The following is a 19875-nucleotide window of genomic DNA, read 5'->3' as shown; positions in this document are numbered from 1 at the left end:
ATGTGCCAATGTCCTGATGAAACTATTCTCTGTGTTCCTTACTTACTGCGCCGAGGTTTTGAGGGAAAAAATCGAGATGTGAGTGAAAAAAGAGTAATTTTAATGACATGTTACATCCCATGAGTTGAAAATTGCGCACTATGTCACTAACAAGATATTCATAATTATTAGTCTTTCCATTTCCAAGAAAACCTGAACATACCAATTTAGATGACAACCAAGCTAATTTCTTAATTTAAGAGAGTTTAGTTTCAAAGTCTTCATCCTACATGACTGTTTTAATCTGTGGATCAACAAATATTTTTTCTTTAATTTTTGCCTTACTTAAGTTTGGGGATTTATCCTTAAGGTGCATGAAAGCTACACTTTTTCTACCTAATTCTTTAACAAAAATCTTTGTCAAGCCAAGCTTGATATGTAATGGCGGAAAAAGTACATCTTGAGGGTTCACAATTGGTTTACGAGATATGTTCTTGGTGTTAGGAATGAAATCTTGTCTTTGAGGCCAGTATTTATAAACATAGTAGTTTGCTTTACCACGGCTATCCCACTCACATAAAAAAAGGGTACTTACATTGGTATACCCTTGTTGCATTCCTGTTAGAATACCAATAACTTTCAAGTTCCTAAACACATACCGTTTGATTTTTTTTATATTCAATGAAGTCCAATATTGCACTCATAACGTCATACATCTCCTTTGTATGATCAGCATATGCTACAGAAAAAGATGGGTGAATATTTTCAATATGGAGAAGCACTGCCTTCAGACTTAGTTTCGAGATGTCAATAAACAAGTGCTACTAGGTGGGATTATGTTAATGTTCAAAGACTGCAATAAGCGGGAAAAGGACAAAAAGAAGAGATAAAGAAAAAGATTATAGAGGTCTGCAAAAAGAAAGTGTTCAAGAGGTTAGTGAGAGAAGAAGGAAAGCTACCTAGGACGAAAAGATTTCCAAAAATCCACAAAGAAGTAGTGAAGTTGAGGCCGGTGCTTAACTGCAGGAATAATATGTTAGAACTGTCGGAGAAAAAGCTTAAGAGGATAGCCGAGGCAGGGAGAGAAGGACAAGAAAGTAGGAGAGTAGAGAATGCGCAAGAGTTTAAGAGGATGATAGATAAATTAGGAAGAAGAAATGAAAGCACCTGGATTTTAAGAGTATGTTTCTGAGCCTTAAGAGAAAAGAAATATTGAGAATAATAGAAGAGGAAATGGGTGAAAAGAGAATAGAAAACTGGGACAGTATAAAGGTAAGAAAAGGATTAGAGGCATTATGGGAGAATGGATACTGTATAGTCAGAGACAGGATTGTTAATATGAAGGAGGATTTAATATAGGATCTTGTTTGAGTCCAGTACTATCAGATATAATAATGAATCGATGGGAGAAGGAGACATAGAAAGAGGAGAAGAAAGACTGCCGTTATGTAGATGTCTGTTTAGGAATATGGAAGGGAACGAAAAGGCAGCTGGAGAAATTCATAAGAGACGTGGAAGATGAAAAGAAAGGGATTAGACTAGAGAATGAAATGGAAGTAGACAAGGAGACAAACTATTTAGATATGAAAATAAAGAAGTCGGAAGGAGAAGAGTTTATTACATCCTGGTACCAAAAAGAGTGTGCAGCGGGAGTGTATTGCCACAAACGAAGTGATGTGGATTAGGGTATGAAGAGGAATTTCATAAGAAAGCACGGAGAAAATAATAAGAGACCTAAACACAAATGAAGAACAGAGGAAAAGAGATTTAAAGAAGTTCTGGACACAACTAAGGATAAATGGATACAAGGAAGAGGATAGGGTCGCAAGAAACATAGTAAGAGAGATGAAAAAAGAGGAAGAAGACGATAAAAAATGGTTTGGAATAGAAAGCCTAGGCAAAGAAACAGAGAAGATAAACAGAATGCTTCAGAAAGCAGGAATAAGGACGTACAGGAAAGGGGGAAGCAGAATAATTGAATTGGTCAGAAAAACCAAGAGAAAAGCAATAGCGGACAAAGACGAAAGGGGAGTAGTATATAGAGTAGGATGCACGGATTGTAACAAAATTTACAGAGGAGAAACAGAAAAGAAGATACAAGAAAGGATAAAACAGCACAAGGATGATGTAAGATTGAAAATGGATATTTAAGCTTCAGAAAGAGACAAACCACACAATAGGGTGGGAGGGAGCAGAGGTCATAGAAGTAGAGAAGAGAACTTTGGTGAGGAAATGGAAAGAAGCCAGGGAAATTATGAAGGCAGGAGACAAGGTGATGAATTGGAATGCAGGATTATCGATAAATTAAGAGTGGGAGATCCTGCTCAAAGAAGAAGAAATGAAGAGGAAGAAGATAGAAAGAGAACAAATTAATAAGAAAAATAAGGATAATTAGAGGACAGAATGTATCCAGCGAAAAAAGTAAACTTTTAATTGGACACGTGTGCAGCTAAAAAGTGTAAGTGAAAACCACACAAAATGAAGGAGCGGAGCCTAATTAAAAGTTTGATCTCCGGAGAGTATATAAGAGGTGACCAGCTCCCAAGCAGCCAGAAGGAGTGGAAGTCTGATGAAGACACAGTTATTGTGTTGAAATTATTACGTGACTTTCTTTTTTACATATTATTAAATAGCCTTGTTTAGTGTGTTGTGTTTCAGTACAAAATGGAAACAAGGCCTGATAGAATAGTTATGAAATAAGCCATCTACATCTTTATAATAAACAATGCTTCCATTTTCAACAAAATAGTTCTCAAAATGACTTTGTCGTTTTCTAAAAAAAAAAAAAAAAAAAAAAAAAAAAAAAAAAAAAAAAACTTATTTTAACATCTTGAGCTAAGAGATTCCAATCTTGAAAACGCCTTCTTTAGCCTAACCGGCATAAGCGTGGGACGTAAAACTCAAAGATTTCATTTCATTTCCAATCTTGAAGCCTGGAGCCCAACAATTTCAGTTTTCTTTTAGGAAAATTTAAGTCTCGTTAAGCTCTTCTTGTGTGATCAGATGAGGTGACGTTGACTGGGATATGTAGATTGCTGAAAGTCTACATCTTCGCTGTTGCTTGGAACGTCTGAGGCATCTTCTGAATCAGTAGTGTGATGTTCTAGAACATTAGGTACTGAAAGATCTTCACTGTGGAGAACTGGTCGAATAGCTGATTTTAAATTAGGGTATCGAATCTGATGTTTAGATTTAGAGGAAAAGCCCTTTACATCTGTCAAGCAAAAGTCAGTTACATAATCTACAGTATTTGTTCACGCCAAAACATAGGAACAGCAAATTTCATAGAATTACATTTCCTTGTAGCCAGTTTCTCCTATTCCCGGAACACGTAGTGTAACATATGTGTAGAGTCCAAGACTTATCCTGATCTCCAATCCTACAACCAAAGTACAGTTCAGAAGCCTTTTTATCTAAAGGTGTAAGGCTGTTTTTCGAGTTTTACGGTAAGTTCACCACTCACATAACAAACATCACTCAGCAAATAACAATACAATCAAACCAAAAATTGTTCAAATGCTGGAACATAAGGCAGCAGAGTTAGGCAACACAAATCTGAACTCGCTTATCACTAGATGTTAATGGACTACTACCTGAAATGAAGGTAAAGAGTGAGGAGAAATATGATAAATTAGTGTCCCCTATAATAACGCAGACAAAGACTCTTACGCAATAGGAGAAATTTGGGGAATGAAAACCTCCTTTTTAAACAGTATATTCTCTCTGTAAAGAAGAAAAAATGTCCCTTGGATGTTGTTTCAATGAGCATATATTGTAAGGTATATTACATATGCAACAATTTTTATCTAAACCACATTTCTGCTCTCCCCGCTGGTCTAGTGGGTAGCATACACGACTTCGGTGCACGGGTCTCGGGTTCGAATCACGGTAGGAGAACATTGAACTACACGGTGGCTTGGATTCCAGCTTAAATCGTAGCCCACGTTTCCTATAGCCTCGCTGCTATTTCATCACCACTCGCAAAAATACGGCATTTCACAGTACAAAATTTCAAACTTTTGAATTTTTCACAAAATTGGTATGTGATACATGAAAAGTAATTACAGATTTAATTTTCTCATGCAATATATATATATATATATATATATATATATATATATATATATATATATATATATATATATATATATATATATATATATAAGGAAAACGGTAAATGAGATATAATTTTTAAAAAATATTGTTACATATATCCATCAATGCACTGAGCAAATAGACACACAAATACAGAAACATCAATTGAAATACAAAATAGTAAGCTACATAATGTAGATAAGTAGGAAAAACACGAATATGATATTTTGCATATACACAGAAAAAACTGAAAACAATAATAGATATTTAGTATACTGCTTAGGATAGTGAATTTGAAAATATCCAGGGTATTCTCCTATATAGGGCCTACACAGAAAATACATATTTCCATGTAAAGGACAGATTTTATGTTGCACAATGTTATTTCATAATTCACTTTCATTAATTCACGCGCTTGCTTTAGCTTGAAGGCCAGTACCATGGAACATAAAAACTAGAAATTGTTGTTCAACGATAAATTGTTTTTCACTTCTTGAATAGCATGAATTCCGTTTGCTTAGTAAAGTATGTAAAGTTAAGTTAAATAATTCTGTATATACTGGATACATGATTATCCAATGGCAATTTTTTCCCCAAAATATCAGAATTTAAAGAATGTGTTCAAAGTAAAACATCAGTGTAGGCTTCAAAACCGGGGGATGATTTTGCATCGGTGGAGACGGAGGGAATGTAAAGTCTTTCATAGTCATTGCTGCTGTGACTTCTCTGTTGTAACACTCCAGGGCCACAGCTACTATTGATCATAACCGGGTACAAACTAACGATTTAATTTTATTTTGTGAATGTAACAAATAATGTGACAAGTGATGTATAAAATGTAAAAAAAAAAAAAAAAAAAAAGAGAGAGAGAGAATATTCTACTAACGTAGTAGATGAAGTGATGTATAAATTGAAGAATGATTGAGAGTATCTTACGAACGTTGTTAACGAAGTGATAATATATGCATAAAATATAGAAAGATTGGGAACACTCTATCAGCGTAGTGAACAAAGTGATAAAGAATGCCTAAAATATGGAGCTTCCTACGAAAATAGCGAACTTCCTACGAAAATAGTGATAATCTATACATAAAATACAGAAGAATTGATAAAACCTTGCAAACATAGTAGACGAAATGATAAGTCACGTATAAACATGGAAGGACTGAAAATATCCTACGAACTTAACGAACTTATTGATAGTGATAAACGGTACCTATAGCACTCATAACAGCAGATAAAATACAGAAAGCAATAAAAAAAATTAAAATCAAAATGTTCGATTTGCTCTGATAGCATCCCAGAGTACGTAGTGAAAGGGTGTGCGGAACATTCCTGTATCCCCTTTATATCATTTTCAATCTCGCTACTCGTACGAGTTCATTCCCAGATAAATAGAAAGTTACAAAAATGTGGCCTATACCCAAATCAAACTGTAAAGGAGAAATTGAAAATTACAGAGCGCTTGCCATATTACGTGTCTTTGCACAACTATTCGAAACTATTTTATACCAACGCATTATGAACCACATTAGATCATCAACTTCAGAGTAGCAACATAGCTTTCTAAAACGTAGATCCCCACTAACAAATCTTAGCATAATTACCAACTATATTGCACATGCACTGGAACAGGGGGTCAAGTTGACGTAATTTACACTGATTTTTCCTAAGCTTTTGATATCGTAAAACATAGTAAATTATTGCACAAGCTCAACCAGTTTAATTTTTCGTTGTCTCTTGTTTAACTTTTCTCAACAAAATCTTAAACAATTTGTTGTGTATATAAAAGATGCCGATCAAATTATTACTCAGTACTGTCTGAGGTCCCTCAAGGTTCCAACCTGGGGCCCTTGTTTTTCTTACTATTTATTAATACTCTTTCCATTTGTATACAAAATTCAAATAAACTATTATTTGCAAGTGATCTAAAAATTTATTATTTAATAAGGTCTTTTCATGACAGTGAGAAGCTCTAACGCGATTTTATCCGTGTAGTTAAGTGGTGTGAAGAAAATTTACTTGAAATAAATGTTAACAAATGTAAAGTAATGACAGTACGAGACGAAAAGTACCGACACATTTTTCATATTCAATTGACAACAATATACTACCAACTCCGGAAAACAATTAGGAATTTAGGTATCTTGTATGATTCCAAATTAACATTCGATTGTCGTATTGATAACATCATTGATGAAGCACATAGAAATCTTGGATTGATACTTAGAATTGGGTGAGAATTAAAAAAAAAAAAATCAAAGACTTTCTTGAAGTCTATGTTCGTTCCAAACTGAAATATGCAAATACTAGTTGGAATTCGCTCTTTAAAAGTAATATTGCCAAATTGAAAAAAAATTCAATCAAACTTTTTAAGGCATCCAACGTACAAAGCAATACGTATATACCCACGGACAGATAGCAGCGACTCTCTAAATACTAATTTTGGTATCATGAGTTTACAACAAAGAAGAACTCTATCTGACATGGCATTCCTTTATAACAATATTTAATGGTAAAGTTGACTGTAACGAACTTATTTCGTCTTTTCATATTCATATTCCAAAACGAAACACACGACCAGGTAACTTTGATACATTTTATTCCGTAAAACCAAGAATTAATACACTCCAGAAATTGCCAACACGGAGAATGAATGCAGCCTATAATAGTGTAGGTGAAAAAGTAAAAGAAATTGATTTAGGTTGTAAGATATAGTAATAGCATAGCAAAAATATAGTAATAGTAATTTGTAATACTGTATAGTATCTGTAAATGTAGTGTAAACGATGTATGAACACTGTAAATGGATTCTAATCTAATAAAATAAATAAAATAAAATAAATAGAAGGATTGATGACACCTTGCAAACGTAGTGAATAAAGTGCTAAGTAATGTATAAAAATATGGAAATACTGCAAGCATCCTACTAACTTAGTGGACTTAAATCATAAACTAACCATTAAATTTGGATTGATAAAATTATGCTAGCATAGTGGACAAAGTGATAAATGATGCATAAATTGTAAAAGGACTGAGTATGCTATGACCGACAGCGGAATAAGTGAGAAGTGATGCAGAAGGATTGTGAGAGATTCCTACGAGTGCAGCAAGTGATGTGATCAATGATTCAAAGGATGTAGAGAGATTTTAAAACAACCTATCAAGAGTAGTAAAGAAACAATTTCAAAATCATACTTGAGATTTCTGTACGATTTATAATCCAAGATTTAAAACTTAGATATGGCTTGTCGTTTACAAATTTATTCCTCACAAGAAAAAAAAAGAGTATATTAATAAAACAATATAGTATACAAACAAACAAAAAAAGTCTTGTAACATTAACACGAATCATAAAAAAATAGAACTTACTTTTATATAAGGAACTGAAGAAATGCATGATTGGAGAAAACATTTTAATTTTGCCTCCTTCTCTCGTCTTATTGCACTCCAAACAATACGGTTTCTTTCCCCCCTCTCTTCTTCAGTTATGTCATATGCAATAAGCCAAGTATACCACTCGCACACACTTCACTTCAGTGACTTCACTATCGAAATATCATGTATGGCACGGCATTCTCAACATATGAAACGAACACACACTATCGCGCACATAACGACATGCAGAGAAAAAACAAAATCTCTTTCTTCCTTTCACAGCACACACAACTTGAAACAGTGTGAGTTTGTTAAATTCATTATGAAGTGTTTTGATAACTGTCAAAATGGCGAATAAATTAAAAAAAAAAAACACAAAGTATTATAAGAAATATGGAATTGAGAAAAATGGTAATCGTTAGGCCTAAAAGGTGAGAAACAACACTGCAAGAGTGCGTTTTATAATATGTAGAAAATCTGTTAGTAAACTTTTCATTGGTTTCTTCATATGGAGAAGAGAAATGCTTTGTTTCACATTTTATACATCACGTCACAAGGATTTATTGTGAAGTATTCGATTAAAAGTACAACTTTTATTGGCCATTAAAGTTGGGAATATTTATTGTTATTGTTATGTTGCTAAGATTACCTTTTAGTTTATTACGAAAGAAAATGTGTGTATGTACATATATAAAGAAAAATAATACACATTTTAATAGCACTTTATTCATAAGTTCGTTTCCGATGTATATAAATTTAGTTATAGATCACACAGATAACGTTTTGTTTGCGTTTTTGTTGATTTGTATCGCTATTGACCATATCTGAGTTGAAATACTGTCAATCAATCTACGTATTTCTGTAAAAATTTCTTTAATGTAAAAATTCTAGAGGTGCTAAGTAGACCAATTTCCTTTCATCTATTCTGTTCAAGTTTATACATTGTTTTAGCAAACTCGTTACAATGTTGCTTGCGTATTTATTATAGATGAACTTTTAATATGAGGCATGCGCAGAAAGAAATGTTTCCTAGGGAAGTGACCGTGATAACTTTATTACCACAGATTTTGTACAGGTAATACTACTTTTCAATATATTCACCATCGAAATTAACACATTAGCCATACCGTGGAATCAATTTTTGTATCTCGATGTCTTAAAAAGTCAGCCTCAATGTCAGTTACTTTAGCATCTATCTGGCACAAGATTTCTTAAAATCTAGGTGTGTCGAGATAATTTCGTGCAAAAAGGGGGGTTCAGGAAGTCAATGGGAACTGACAACTAAGTTATGAAGTAGATGACCATCTCTCGTTACAAGAGACGTTGTAAACTTGGTGCAGCAGCTCATTCTGGAGAACCGTCACGATAAATAAACTCAGCAACTAGTTCTCATAAATTTCTCGTCCTCTGTTGCACGAAATTGTTACTGCATACCGGAGTTTCGAGAAATTGTGTGCTAAGTGGGTGCCGAAGGAATTGATTCCCAGGCAGTTGACTTTTACAACATCAGAATACAAAGGTTGATCTCACTGTATACAAGTATCTGAATTCTAGTTGTGAATATGTTGAAAATTAGTTCTTTATCTGTGACAAAATAAATGTTTCCAAGGTCACTTTGTCTTTGTATTTGCCATCTATAGTAAATTTACTTTCTGGACGCGCCCCATACTTAAAAAAGGTGTGTATATTTTGTTATTGTAAATTACTATCAAAGGTATCGGTATTCTGCTATTGCAATCAAAGATGTCTAAGCGGCCTCGAACTCAATAAACGAGCAAAAGGCACTGAAAACGCGAATTCTACAAGTGGATAGCTAGCCAAAGTCTGAGTCCTAGCGAGTACGAGCTTAATCTAGGATTGCGACTCTGATCTTTTAGTGAAGGCGAGTGTTATTGAGGTTAGCGAGCCCGAGATTGACCAAATGCAAGATTTAGCTAGCGTGAGGATGGTTGATATTAGTGTGTCCGACCCCGTTTGAAAATAGCGAACTTGAGTCTGCGTGAGCCCGATTGCAAAATGCCCATTTTTGGTCCGCATTGATCACTTGTCAAAGTGAACAAGTTTCTACGCACTACGATCTCCCATCATCCCTTCGCCTTAGCATAGAATTATCCCTTTTCAATATTATCAATTCTAATGTACTTTACTTCCTCTGTTTGTTTCCATCATCACTGTCAAAATACAATTAAATCTCAACTAATATTTTAATCAGTTTCAATTCTTCTTTTTTTAATGATGCCTTTTTCTTTTTTATTGCTCTCTTTCCTACTATTTCAACACTTTATCATTGTTTGCATTTCATCCACTCAATTTTCTCTATTCTTCTGTGTTCTCTTTGTCTGGAGAGAACCGGAACATATAGGTATTCAGGAAAACGGGCTTTCCGACGCAAAATCTAAGCACGCTACGCTCGGAACGCGGCAGTATTTCTAAAATGGACAAATCTTAAACTGTATTCAATCTCACTGGTCCTAAACTGCAGATATGCTAAAAATCTTCCAGGTGCACAAGTGCTAAACTGCGTAAGCTGCAGAAGACCTAAAATTTAAGGTTTATTCCCATATTTTCTTTAGGACATTCAGTTTAGAACTTATGTGCTTTAGGAATTATGACAATTACTGTTGCGAAGAGTGAAATTGCACTGGAGCACTCATTTCTAGCTTCGATCTTAGTAGGTATTTTCTTCAGTAAAGCGATCTTATTGGCAAACGTCAATAGAATACATATAACGTGAAATCACTCTCGGACAATTCAAAGCCAAAGCTGCATAGCAAAAACAGACATGAGATGCTCGGGATGTTTGCACATCGGACAATTTTATCTGATATATTTACTTTTATTGCTCGAAATTGACGATTTGTGTTGCGAAAACTTATTGCCGAGAATGTCCCGAATACACAGACCTCAGAAGAACGAGTTGATGCTTTAAATAAAAAAAGGAATCAAGTAATAGATTTTATGCTGTTTCGGCAGAGTATGAACAAGAAGGTTTAGTCTTACTTTATAATTCAAAAATACATATTGTTACTAGTTGAATTAAAGTCATACTGTGCTTCAGTTTCCTCATTATACTCGTAAACCTCTAACATAAAATCTCAGTTCAATCTCGTGAAACTGCATAACCAGAGCAGCTGCCATATTTCTTCAACTCATTTATAAAATTAACATCAAATGTTGAAAATAATGGGATACCTTATTACAAACGGTATTTTCCCGCTCTCTCTAAAGGCCCTCTAGCACTTTGTAGAAAATATTTTTAATGATCTTTTTTATCTTTAGACAGAACGAGAATTCCAGTTCTGCCTAATCTGTCGAGACAGGGAACTATATGCAAGAAGGGATTTTCTTAAGGAAAATGCAGCCCGGAATAGCACAACCTCTTGTGTGTTTTTTTTAATGCAGATTGGAACCCATATTTTTCTAAATGGTTCTAATAAGCTGTTTAGTAGTTTTAACAGATTCTGTAAGAAAACTAACTATTATTTCAAGTTTCATCATACATTTTGGATATGATTGTACTTGTTACTCCCGGAAAAGTGAGTAGGATACAGTTCTGTTATAGCATGTTATATACCATATAGTTTTGCAAAGACGAATGTAACTTTTAAATACCTGCAGATAAATGGAAAATTTTAAGTTGCAAGAAAGTCATTTGACAATGTAGCAGAGACAAATACAAAAAAACAAACTTACTTCGTCTAATATTATATCACAACAAATTTTTATTCGGATTTCCAGTAATTTACTTCAAGCATGCTAAGGCTCACAGTACTTGAAAAATGCCACAGTTTACAACCTCAAGAGGATCCATAAGACGCTCCTTAAAAAAGACCCTTTGTCTTTTACATCACATGTTCTTTCTCGGCATCACTTTATTAAGTTATATGTCTTCCTACACATAACCCTATACGCCATACAATAGTATCATATAAACTTATATTATCAATGTAAATAGCAGTAATACAAAATATCACATATCGCCAATAATCAATCTACCTAATAGAAGCAACTCTCAATAAGAAAAGTAAATTTTTAATTAATTTACTTCTTGAAAATTGGATTTCTATTTATGAGCATTTGGTTTGAAATATTTTTGTCGAGTTTCGATCAAATCAAAAGAATGTTTATCAAAATATCAAATCGGAGGGGAAAGGGCAAGAATTTACAGGATTTTCTTTGTTTCGTACTTTTGAAGTTCAATGGCTACTGGGAGAATCCAATAAGCAACTAATTAGAGTTCAGAACTCACTTGTGGCTTTGAGAAATGAAAGTTTTGAACCAAGACAGTAATCTGTATAACGTGCAATCCAAAATTTAAACCTGTCACTTTATATTAGTACCAATAGTGTAAAACAACGCTGAATGGAAGAATTCATTAGTTCAAAATATGTTGGGGGCGAGAATGCTCGCCTAAAAGAGTTTTAATAGACGTGTTAATGAGAAGAAATATTGGAAATGTAGACATGGGTGCATAGCTACGATTGTTGTTTTTGGTAATGATGTGTTATCAAGGAACATTGTGTACTTCCATGGAACAGAAAGGAACACAGTAGAAAAATATATTTAATAGACAAAATGAAGTCAATAGTCACCAAGAATTCTGTTGAAGCAGTTCCAAAAGTTTACAGGTAAGGCTAAGTTTTAAAATATGTAATTATTGTATTGATTAGCTGTATCTTCTAATTAAAAATTAGCTTTTTTCTTTCGTTTTTTTAATGTCACTATAAGAGGCAACACGCAGTTGATGTAAGTAAACTGAAGCCACTTTCTCGAAGGTAGCAATCTAGCATGTCACTAGTCATATGATAGAAGTTTAAATTAGCGTTACAAATAGTTTCAGTTTCTCGAAAATTTTGTTACAAGTACTGTGTAGTTACCCCAAGCTGATTTCACTAGTCAAATGAAGAAACATACTAGACAGGTGAAGGTATTTTGCAAGCAAATTTTCATTCAGAATTTGCGGAGTTTGGTAAGACTGAATCTTCTCTGTATTCAAATTACATATTTGCAACTGTTCGAAGAAATATGTCATTGAATTACCGTGATTTGCCGTAATTGAAAATAATACACACTCTAAATATGAAAACAAATATTCCTGTACCATGGCACATCCATCTAGTTCTTAAAAATTTTCATATTCTGTAACACTTTTTAAACAAGAGTTTAAAATATATTTTTTCAAAGGTAACAAAATTATTCATACCTTTCTTCTTCTTCTTCTTCTTCTTCTTATTATTATTATTATTATTATTATTATTATTATTATTATTATTATTATTATTATTATTATTATTATTATTATTATTATTATTATTATTATTTATTTATTTATTTATTTATTTTCAGAGAACTGATTGCAAAGGATGGGATATAAGAAGGGGATTCAGCTGTTTTGCTAGCATTTGAAGGATTTAAATATATTCTACACTGTACAACTGTCAAAGTGCAAAAAGACTTGAACTTCTCGCGACACGAGGGTATATTATTTTAGAGGGCAGATGGAAAAAGATGATGACGAAATGTTGATTCCGATAGTTTATTGATAAGTGATTGCTTATTATTATTATTATTATTATTATTATTATTATTATTATTATTATTATTATTATTATTATTATTATTATTATTATTATTATTATTATTATTATTATAACAGTTACTCTGTATTAATTATTTATTAATTTATTTGATTTCCAAAATTGTACATGTTCAATTTCATCATTTTTAAAAACGTACGATGGTCTTTCTTTCCATTTCATTTTTTTTCGACAACTATGTTTGTGGAGGATAACGGAATTTTAAAAAGAAGGGAATTTAACTGAAGCCAACCACACACACACACACACAGAGCCTTTTCGAATCTCAGCAATGTATTCAAGACGGAACCCTTTGCTAAGTTAATACCTTCGAGTGACTATGTGACACACAACAGAGAAATTGTCGCCAAGACGGACTATCGCCAATACGGAAGATTTCGACGAATATATGTGAAATACGTTAATGTTACGTCTAAGATATATTCACTGCTAGAAGGGACACCAACAACTTAACAGACTTCTTGAGGATTGGAGACACCAGGAAAGAATCACAAGAGAGATTTTGGACTTACAAGGATGCCTAGAAACAGCGAAAGAAGGACGGAAGATTTTTAAAAAAAGGAAAACACAGAGGTTGGTTACAGGTTACGTGCGAGTGAACACAGAGTACATAACTTTTTCAATTTACACATTTCTTTACCACTACACTCTATATATGACACATATTTTTCTTGAACTTTGTAGTGATGTGTGCCTGAGTCGGAGAATTCAGTTCTAAATGAATAGTTTGTCCAGAGCAACGAGTTTATTCTGCATTAATTTTCTCTCTCGTAATTGTGAGAGGAATTCAAAGTCTTGTTGTTGTTCTAACGAGATTCCAGCTCTCGTTTTAACAAGAATTCAGACTCTCGTTATGCTATATACATGAAGCTCGCAATTTTCCTTTTGTTTAAAGACATAACAGAAATCATAGAGTGAACTATAAACTATTAACATTAAGATCACACATAATACCCACCACATCTTTTTCAAGTGACTATGTATATGTGAAGAGTGGTTGTGAAGTATATTAGCTGTTAACATAAGTTGCATAGATCAAGATTATGCGTCCAAAGGAATTCTCAATAGCCAGCAGCCTAGATTATAAAGGATACGACTTTAGTTCGAAACCAGATCTACAACCCATACCTTTCTATTGCAAAGAAGGATCTTCATAGAATTCGAAGTTCAGACATCCAGCATAGCAGAAAGCAGTGGCGTATTTACGATTTTGTGTCGGGGGGCTTAGACTGAAAATGTGAAAATTCTGCAAGATATTTCATGTACTTTACTATAATAAGTAAGATTTTGGAGGAGGCTTAAGCCCGGAAGCCACCCCTAATACGCCACTGGCAGAAAGTATTTTTTTTTAACGATGTCCCATGTTGCAGTTGTTAAAAGTGGGCACGGCATTGGAAGGATTTCTCAATCTCTGAACTACAAAACGGTAGAATCAAACAAACCATTCTTATTTACATATCATTTTGTTTCTATCCAAAAGCAAAGAAACTAAGAGAGGTGTTCTCTATTATTGACCACAACCTTTTACCAAACGTGACTTTAAAAAATTATTTTTTTCTCTATCCTGATGGGTAATTTTAATGAAACAATTTTTTCAACACGCTAAGTTACTACCTGAAAGACAGATAAGTTATGGAATGATTTTTTTTTCTTATTAGTGTGTGATTACGATTATTGCTAGATCTTAATAGCGTTCTTATATTTAGGAAACATTGAAAACGTCCATTAATCATTCAATTGTACCATTTTTATGCTCATTTTTTTCTATTTGATGTTTTAATAGTTCTGTTACATTGTAATTATAGTCCAAATGCATAACAATTGAAATAATACTAATTTTTATATATGTACATAAAAAGCAAGTTTAATTACGCTGTTAGATGTATTGCTTAGAAATCAGTTTAGATGTAAATGTTAATTACAGAAATATTGTAATTTGTCAGTAAATACTTTGTTTATGCAGCTAGTAATTAAATAATAGTCATTTCCAATGATATCGGACGTGAATGAAGTTAAATCGTTTCAGACAGGATGCCAATGAAAATCACAATTAATTTGATTAGGAGGAATTTTGCAATTTATATAGAGGAAAGTCGGGTATTGTGGAATGCGTCGGGTAATGTGGAATACCAGTGTTTCAGCGGTAGTAATGGGTGATGCCCAGCGAAAGTATCCTGTGCTGCCCTGCCAAGGGCAATATAAGCTTCCATGAAAATATGAGCTTGCTGTTGTTGCAAGCGTCACAGTACGAGAAGAAAATCTAATTTGTGAGAAATGCAAAACTTTTGAAGGTATGTATATTTCACTTACGTAATGTAACTTCTTGTGCATGAGTGAACGTTATAATTATGGTGCTAAGTAACAAAAGTGTGACATAGGAAAGGAACAATGTTTGATGTGGATTCTGCCAATCAGTTGAAAGTGAGGGGTTAAAATACCAATGTGGCGGATGGCGGGTATAGTGAAATACTTGTAGGGAGGATAATGTGGAATACTATTCCACATTACCCGTCAGTTATCTCTTTCAGCACCGGGAGCGAATATTCGACATTTTCATTGTCTACATGATTTGTTTTATTGTTCTTTAAGTAAATGAATGGAAGTTTTCTTTAGTGATAGTTTATCAACGGTGGCACACTCACAAATAACTCAGATGACCCTTGGAAGTGTGGCAAAACAGCCGTCGAAGATTCCCGCCAGCTTCCGACAATAGTTTCTGGGGCCATTTCTTCTACCTTAGGAACAGTTTCCCCTGCCATTTCAGCTATGTCACGAACAAATCTTCCTGCCATTTCATACAGTTCAACACACAGACACATCCAAGCGAGTTCTCTCAGTTTCGCCTCAAGCTATTTCACCGGTACCCTCATTAACGAGACGCAGCTCGACTCGAGGCAGACCAAAGTTAGCAGCAGCTGTGATAATATCATCACCTTTCAGAAAGAAACTGCAGACGAGTCTTAAGCATACAAAACGTCCGTTGAGGTCAGGGTTGATATGTTTAAAACAAGTGTTTAAAACATGTTTTAAACGAGGGCTGTTGTTTTATTCAGTTTGTTTTAAACGTTTTAAACAAATTGTTTTAAACGTGTTTTTGTTGTTGTTGCTGTTGTTGCTGGTTGGACATGTTTAAAACAACTAAAATATCAGATTGAAGAAGCTAATTTAATTTTCTAACAAACAACCCATCCTCCGTAGGATTTGTGCATGGAGTAAATTACAAGCAGAGTTATATTCTTATTATAACAGCAATTACTGAACGAAATTCTGCACATCAGTGTGCGTATAACTAAACCAACAAAAATTTAAGTGAAGTATTTGAACATTTCTTAATTTCCAAGAATAACGGAGGTTAAACACACTATACACTATTCTAAGATCCAAATTCAGAAATTCAAAACTTGGGTATTTTTTGATCACTATCATTTCCATAATAATGAACAGTTCTCACATCATAAGCTAGAAGAAATGCTCTGACAAATACAACTCATAGAAAAGAGCAGTGACTAGCCTACAAGGAGCAAATGACATATTTTAACTAAACAGTTTTCAAGATACATCTCTATCTGCAACATGGGTAGCTAATAATGATTAGTGTCTACGGCATAACAACACAATTAACTCTAGACACCCGCCAGGGATTTTAACAAAATGGTAGACTCTCACATTCGGGACTCTGGTGACCCCTCTAATAGTCACAGAGTCATGAGTTATACACCATTGGAAAGCTTATAGACCACAAATTTCAACGAGGTAACATTCGTGAAATTCCCGCAGTATTCGTAGAAAAAGAACAGACATAAAAATCATTAAAATATGAAAATATTGACTTTGCGGGGCCTTGGCAACCCTTGCAGTCACCCTTCGCTGACAAAATGATGCTAATATGTAGGCCACATACTTGTGACAATAATATAAGAAATGGTAGCTATTGCTGCTATTGCGTAATGAATTCGTTTTATGTACGAAATATTTAAAAAAATATGCACAGAAAAACATTCATTGAATTAGACATTCTCTTCCCTCCCCCATTATAGTACCACGTCCATATGCAAATCATTTTTGCTGCACACATCATGTATACGAACAAGAATTATGCTACTAGACCACTTCAGTGAAATATATCTTGTGTTATATGGGACCGTCCCGAAAATAATGTAAATTAACCAAATTTGACCCCCTCTTCCTCTATAAACAACTTGCTTCACATACCAACTTTTATGAATGTACCACAAAGGAGGAGAAATACCCGCCAAAACCTGATGAAAAAAAATTGATGAAAAATTAAAAAAAAAAAAAAAAAAAAAAACTTCATCAGCCCTCTCTCGGCCGTACATACGTACCCTCTATATACATAAAATGCAACTGACGGAAAGCTTCATTCCTCAAAAATATTTCGGTACCAAATCATATTTCTAGTTTAATTAAGGACTGAGCTATTGATGTTGTAAAAATAAACGTAATTTACGTAAACTCCAAGTTATTTGCAGTTTTTGGAGTTTGCCCCCTCACTGCTACCCCATATAAGCAAGAAGTATAAATACACAATATTACGTGTAGTGGCCTACTTCATTGCTTCACGTAACAATTTTTATGAATCTATCCCCCAAGAGGGGGAATGGCCCCCCAAAAAACTGTTGAAAAAACACGACATTTACCCTCCTCTCACATACATAAAATGCACACCAGCAAAGCTCCATCTTCCAGGAATAAATTGGTACCAAAACCATCTCCCAGCCTTAATTTGAGGTTTAAGACTGAGCCATTGAGTTTTAAAGCCCTGACACAGCAGTTGCGTCAATGGGCGTTTAAAGATTAAGAATGCAGACGACCAGTAGATCGTAACACAAAGAAACTAAACTATTGTGTTTTTCAGATGTAAAGCATCACGGGCAGTAGCCAATGCTGTGCGATATTCCGCGCGGTGTTGCCGGATTTCGGACTCCCCTTTCCCTTCTCGCTCTTCCTCTAGTTCAGATTATTACACATACATTGGCAATATTATTCACAATGTAAATATACTATTCCAGCAAACTCAAAGATTTTGGCTGTGTATCCTAGAAGTATATATAGCAACTGAATAACCTACCTATTAACTTATTCCAGTGGAACTGCTAAACGTTCGTCTTCAACACTACTTTCACTATCGTCTATGTCAATTAATATTTCGCCATTGTCTGAATCTGACTCTTGTAAATTTTTTTTATGAGTTCCAAAAATTGTAAACACAAAAAATTATTCTTCGAGCTTCACTTCGTAGCACTTTTTTTTAAAAAAGAAAATTCAGCACTTGTACTCGGTTTCCTTAAAGACATTGTCAACTATAATTTTGGAGAACAAATGAACTACCACGAAAGAAAGCAATCTAGATACTGATGAATTCTGTTTATGCTAGAAGAAGAGAAGTTGAGTTCCTACACACACAATCAGCTCCTTTGCTTCCATGTCTGTTCCTATAATAACATACTCTTATACTTGATGTAGGTCTCACAACAACAATCCATCTGATTCGTAAGCAACACGATATGGTCGAGTTTGTTTTGGGTTACAATAATTTATGACACCACTCAGACGCCTGGTGCTTTTGCATCCCTGCTAGAGGAGTAAAGAAGGAGTACGTAATTGACCACACATACGTAAGGTATTGAAACGAAGAAAAAAAATCATACTGCGTTTCTTCTGTCGAATAAGGAATAATCTTGCATGAAGGCAATTACAAAACAATATTACGAATGTCCCATACCTTCTGTTCTTCCACATGAGCTCCCGCCGGGAATCGAATATATATATATATATATATATATATATATATATATATATATATATATATATATATATATATATATATATATATATATATATATATATATATATATGAATCAAATTGCAGAGGCTTGTTATTTAATTCGATCGCTTACTATTCTCAAGGGTGTAGAAACGGGGGAAAAGAGGGCCTTGACTTTCCAAACTATTTCCAGCCCCGAAATGAGGTTCATCTAGTATATGTTTAGTAAACTTATTTAATAGTTAATGCAAATTAGGAACGTTTATAATAAAATAAGAATTTTAAAAAAAGAAAAAAGAAAACATCATCAATACAGTTACTGTACCTAATTACAAGGACGCTGATTTCTCTGTAAATTGGGGAGGGGGTGCATTCAGATGCAGAAAACATATATGATGATTTTAAGACAAATTGCATTCAAATTATGCCTAATATTGCACATTTACAAATAAAATGACGGGCCCTGGCTCCCTCAGTCCCCCCAGGATCTCTCACTACTATATTATTGCATAATAATATCTGAGTTGATATTTTTTCGAGTTTTTTCCTTTTAGTATTTTAACCTACATAAACACAAAGTCGGATAAACAGACTGCTAGAAACAGCATTTGTTTTCTTATGAATAGCTTATTGATTTATCTCTTACAATCCGCTTTACAACTTCAGTACTGTCAAGATCCGTCTTTTGTTAAGGTAGCATCGAGAAAACATAATATGTGTATAGTATACATGGTGAGTTAAAATGCTTTCATATTCTGAAAGAGGTCATTTGTTCTGTTTTTAATGTGTGAAAAGCTTTCCTCCCCCTGAAAGTAATGTTCCCCTAGAACAACCTGTAGGTTACACCCCTGATTATCCTTTAATAAAAGTTGAGTTCCATTTCCAAATCGAAGAAAAATCCACTGGAAATTAGATGGGACTCAACGCTCGTTTTACTAATTGTTTTATATGGAAACCTTTCAAAGCGTGTATCATGACAACCAGTTATCATAAAAAGATGTAGTTTTCACGTATGTGTTCGTAATTCTTTTCTCTACTTCG

General features: G+C 33.9%; 1 protein-coding gene across 1 annotated transcript in view; it reads right to left on the bottom strand.

Moving 5' to 3' along the window:
• Positions 1-7879, bottom strand: part of LOC145688907 (serpin B6-like) — a 130599-nt gene extending 122720 nt beyond the window's left edge. Inside the window, exon 1 of the mRNA XM_081763077.1 lies at positions 7447-7879. Within this exon, the coding sequence (XP_081619203.1) occupies positions 7447-7489 (43 nt within the window). The 5' untranslated portion in view covers positions 7490-7879. The remainder of the gene's footprint in view (positions 1-7446) is intronic.
• Between the last annotated feature and the right edge of the window lie 11996 nt (positions 7880-19875).

The sequence above is a fragment of the Thermobia domestica genome, chromosome 7 (assembly GCF_964235325.1).
Source record: "Thermobia domestica chromosome 7, izTheDome1.hap1.1, whole genome shotgun sequence".
Taxonomy (NCBI): Eukaryota; Metazoa; Arthropoda; class Insecta; order Zygentoma; family Lepismatidae; genus Thermobia; species Thermobia domestica.
This window is presented reverse-complemented; position numbering and strand designations above follow the sequence as displayed.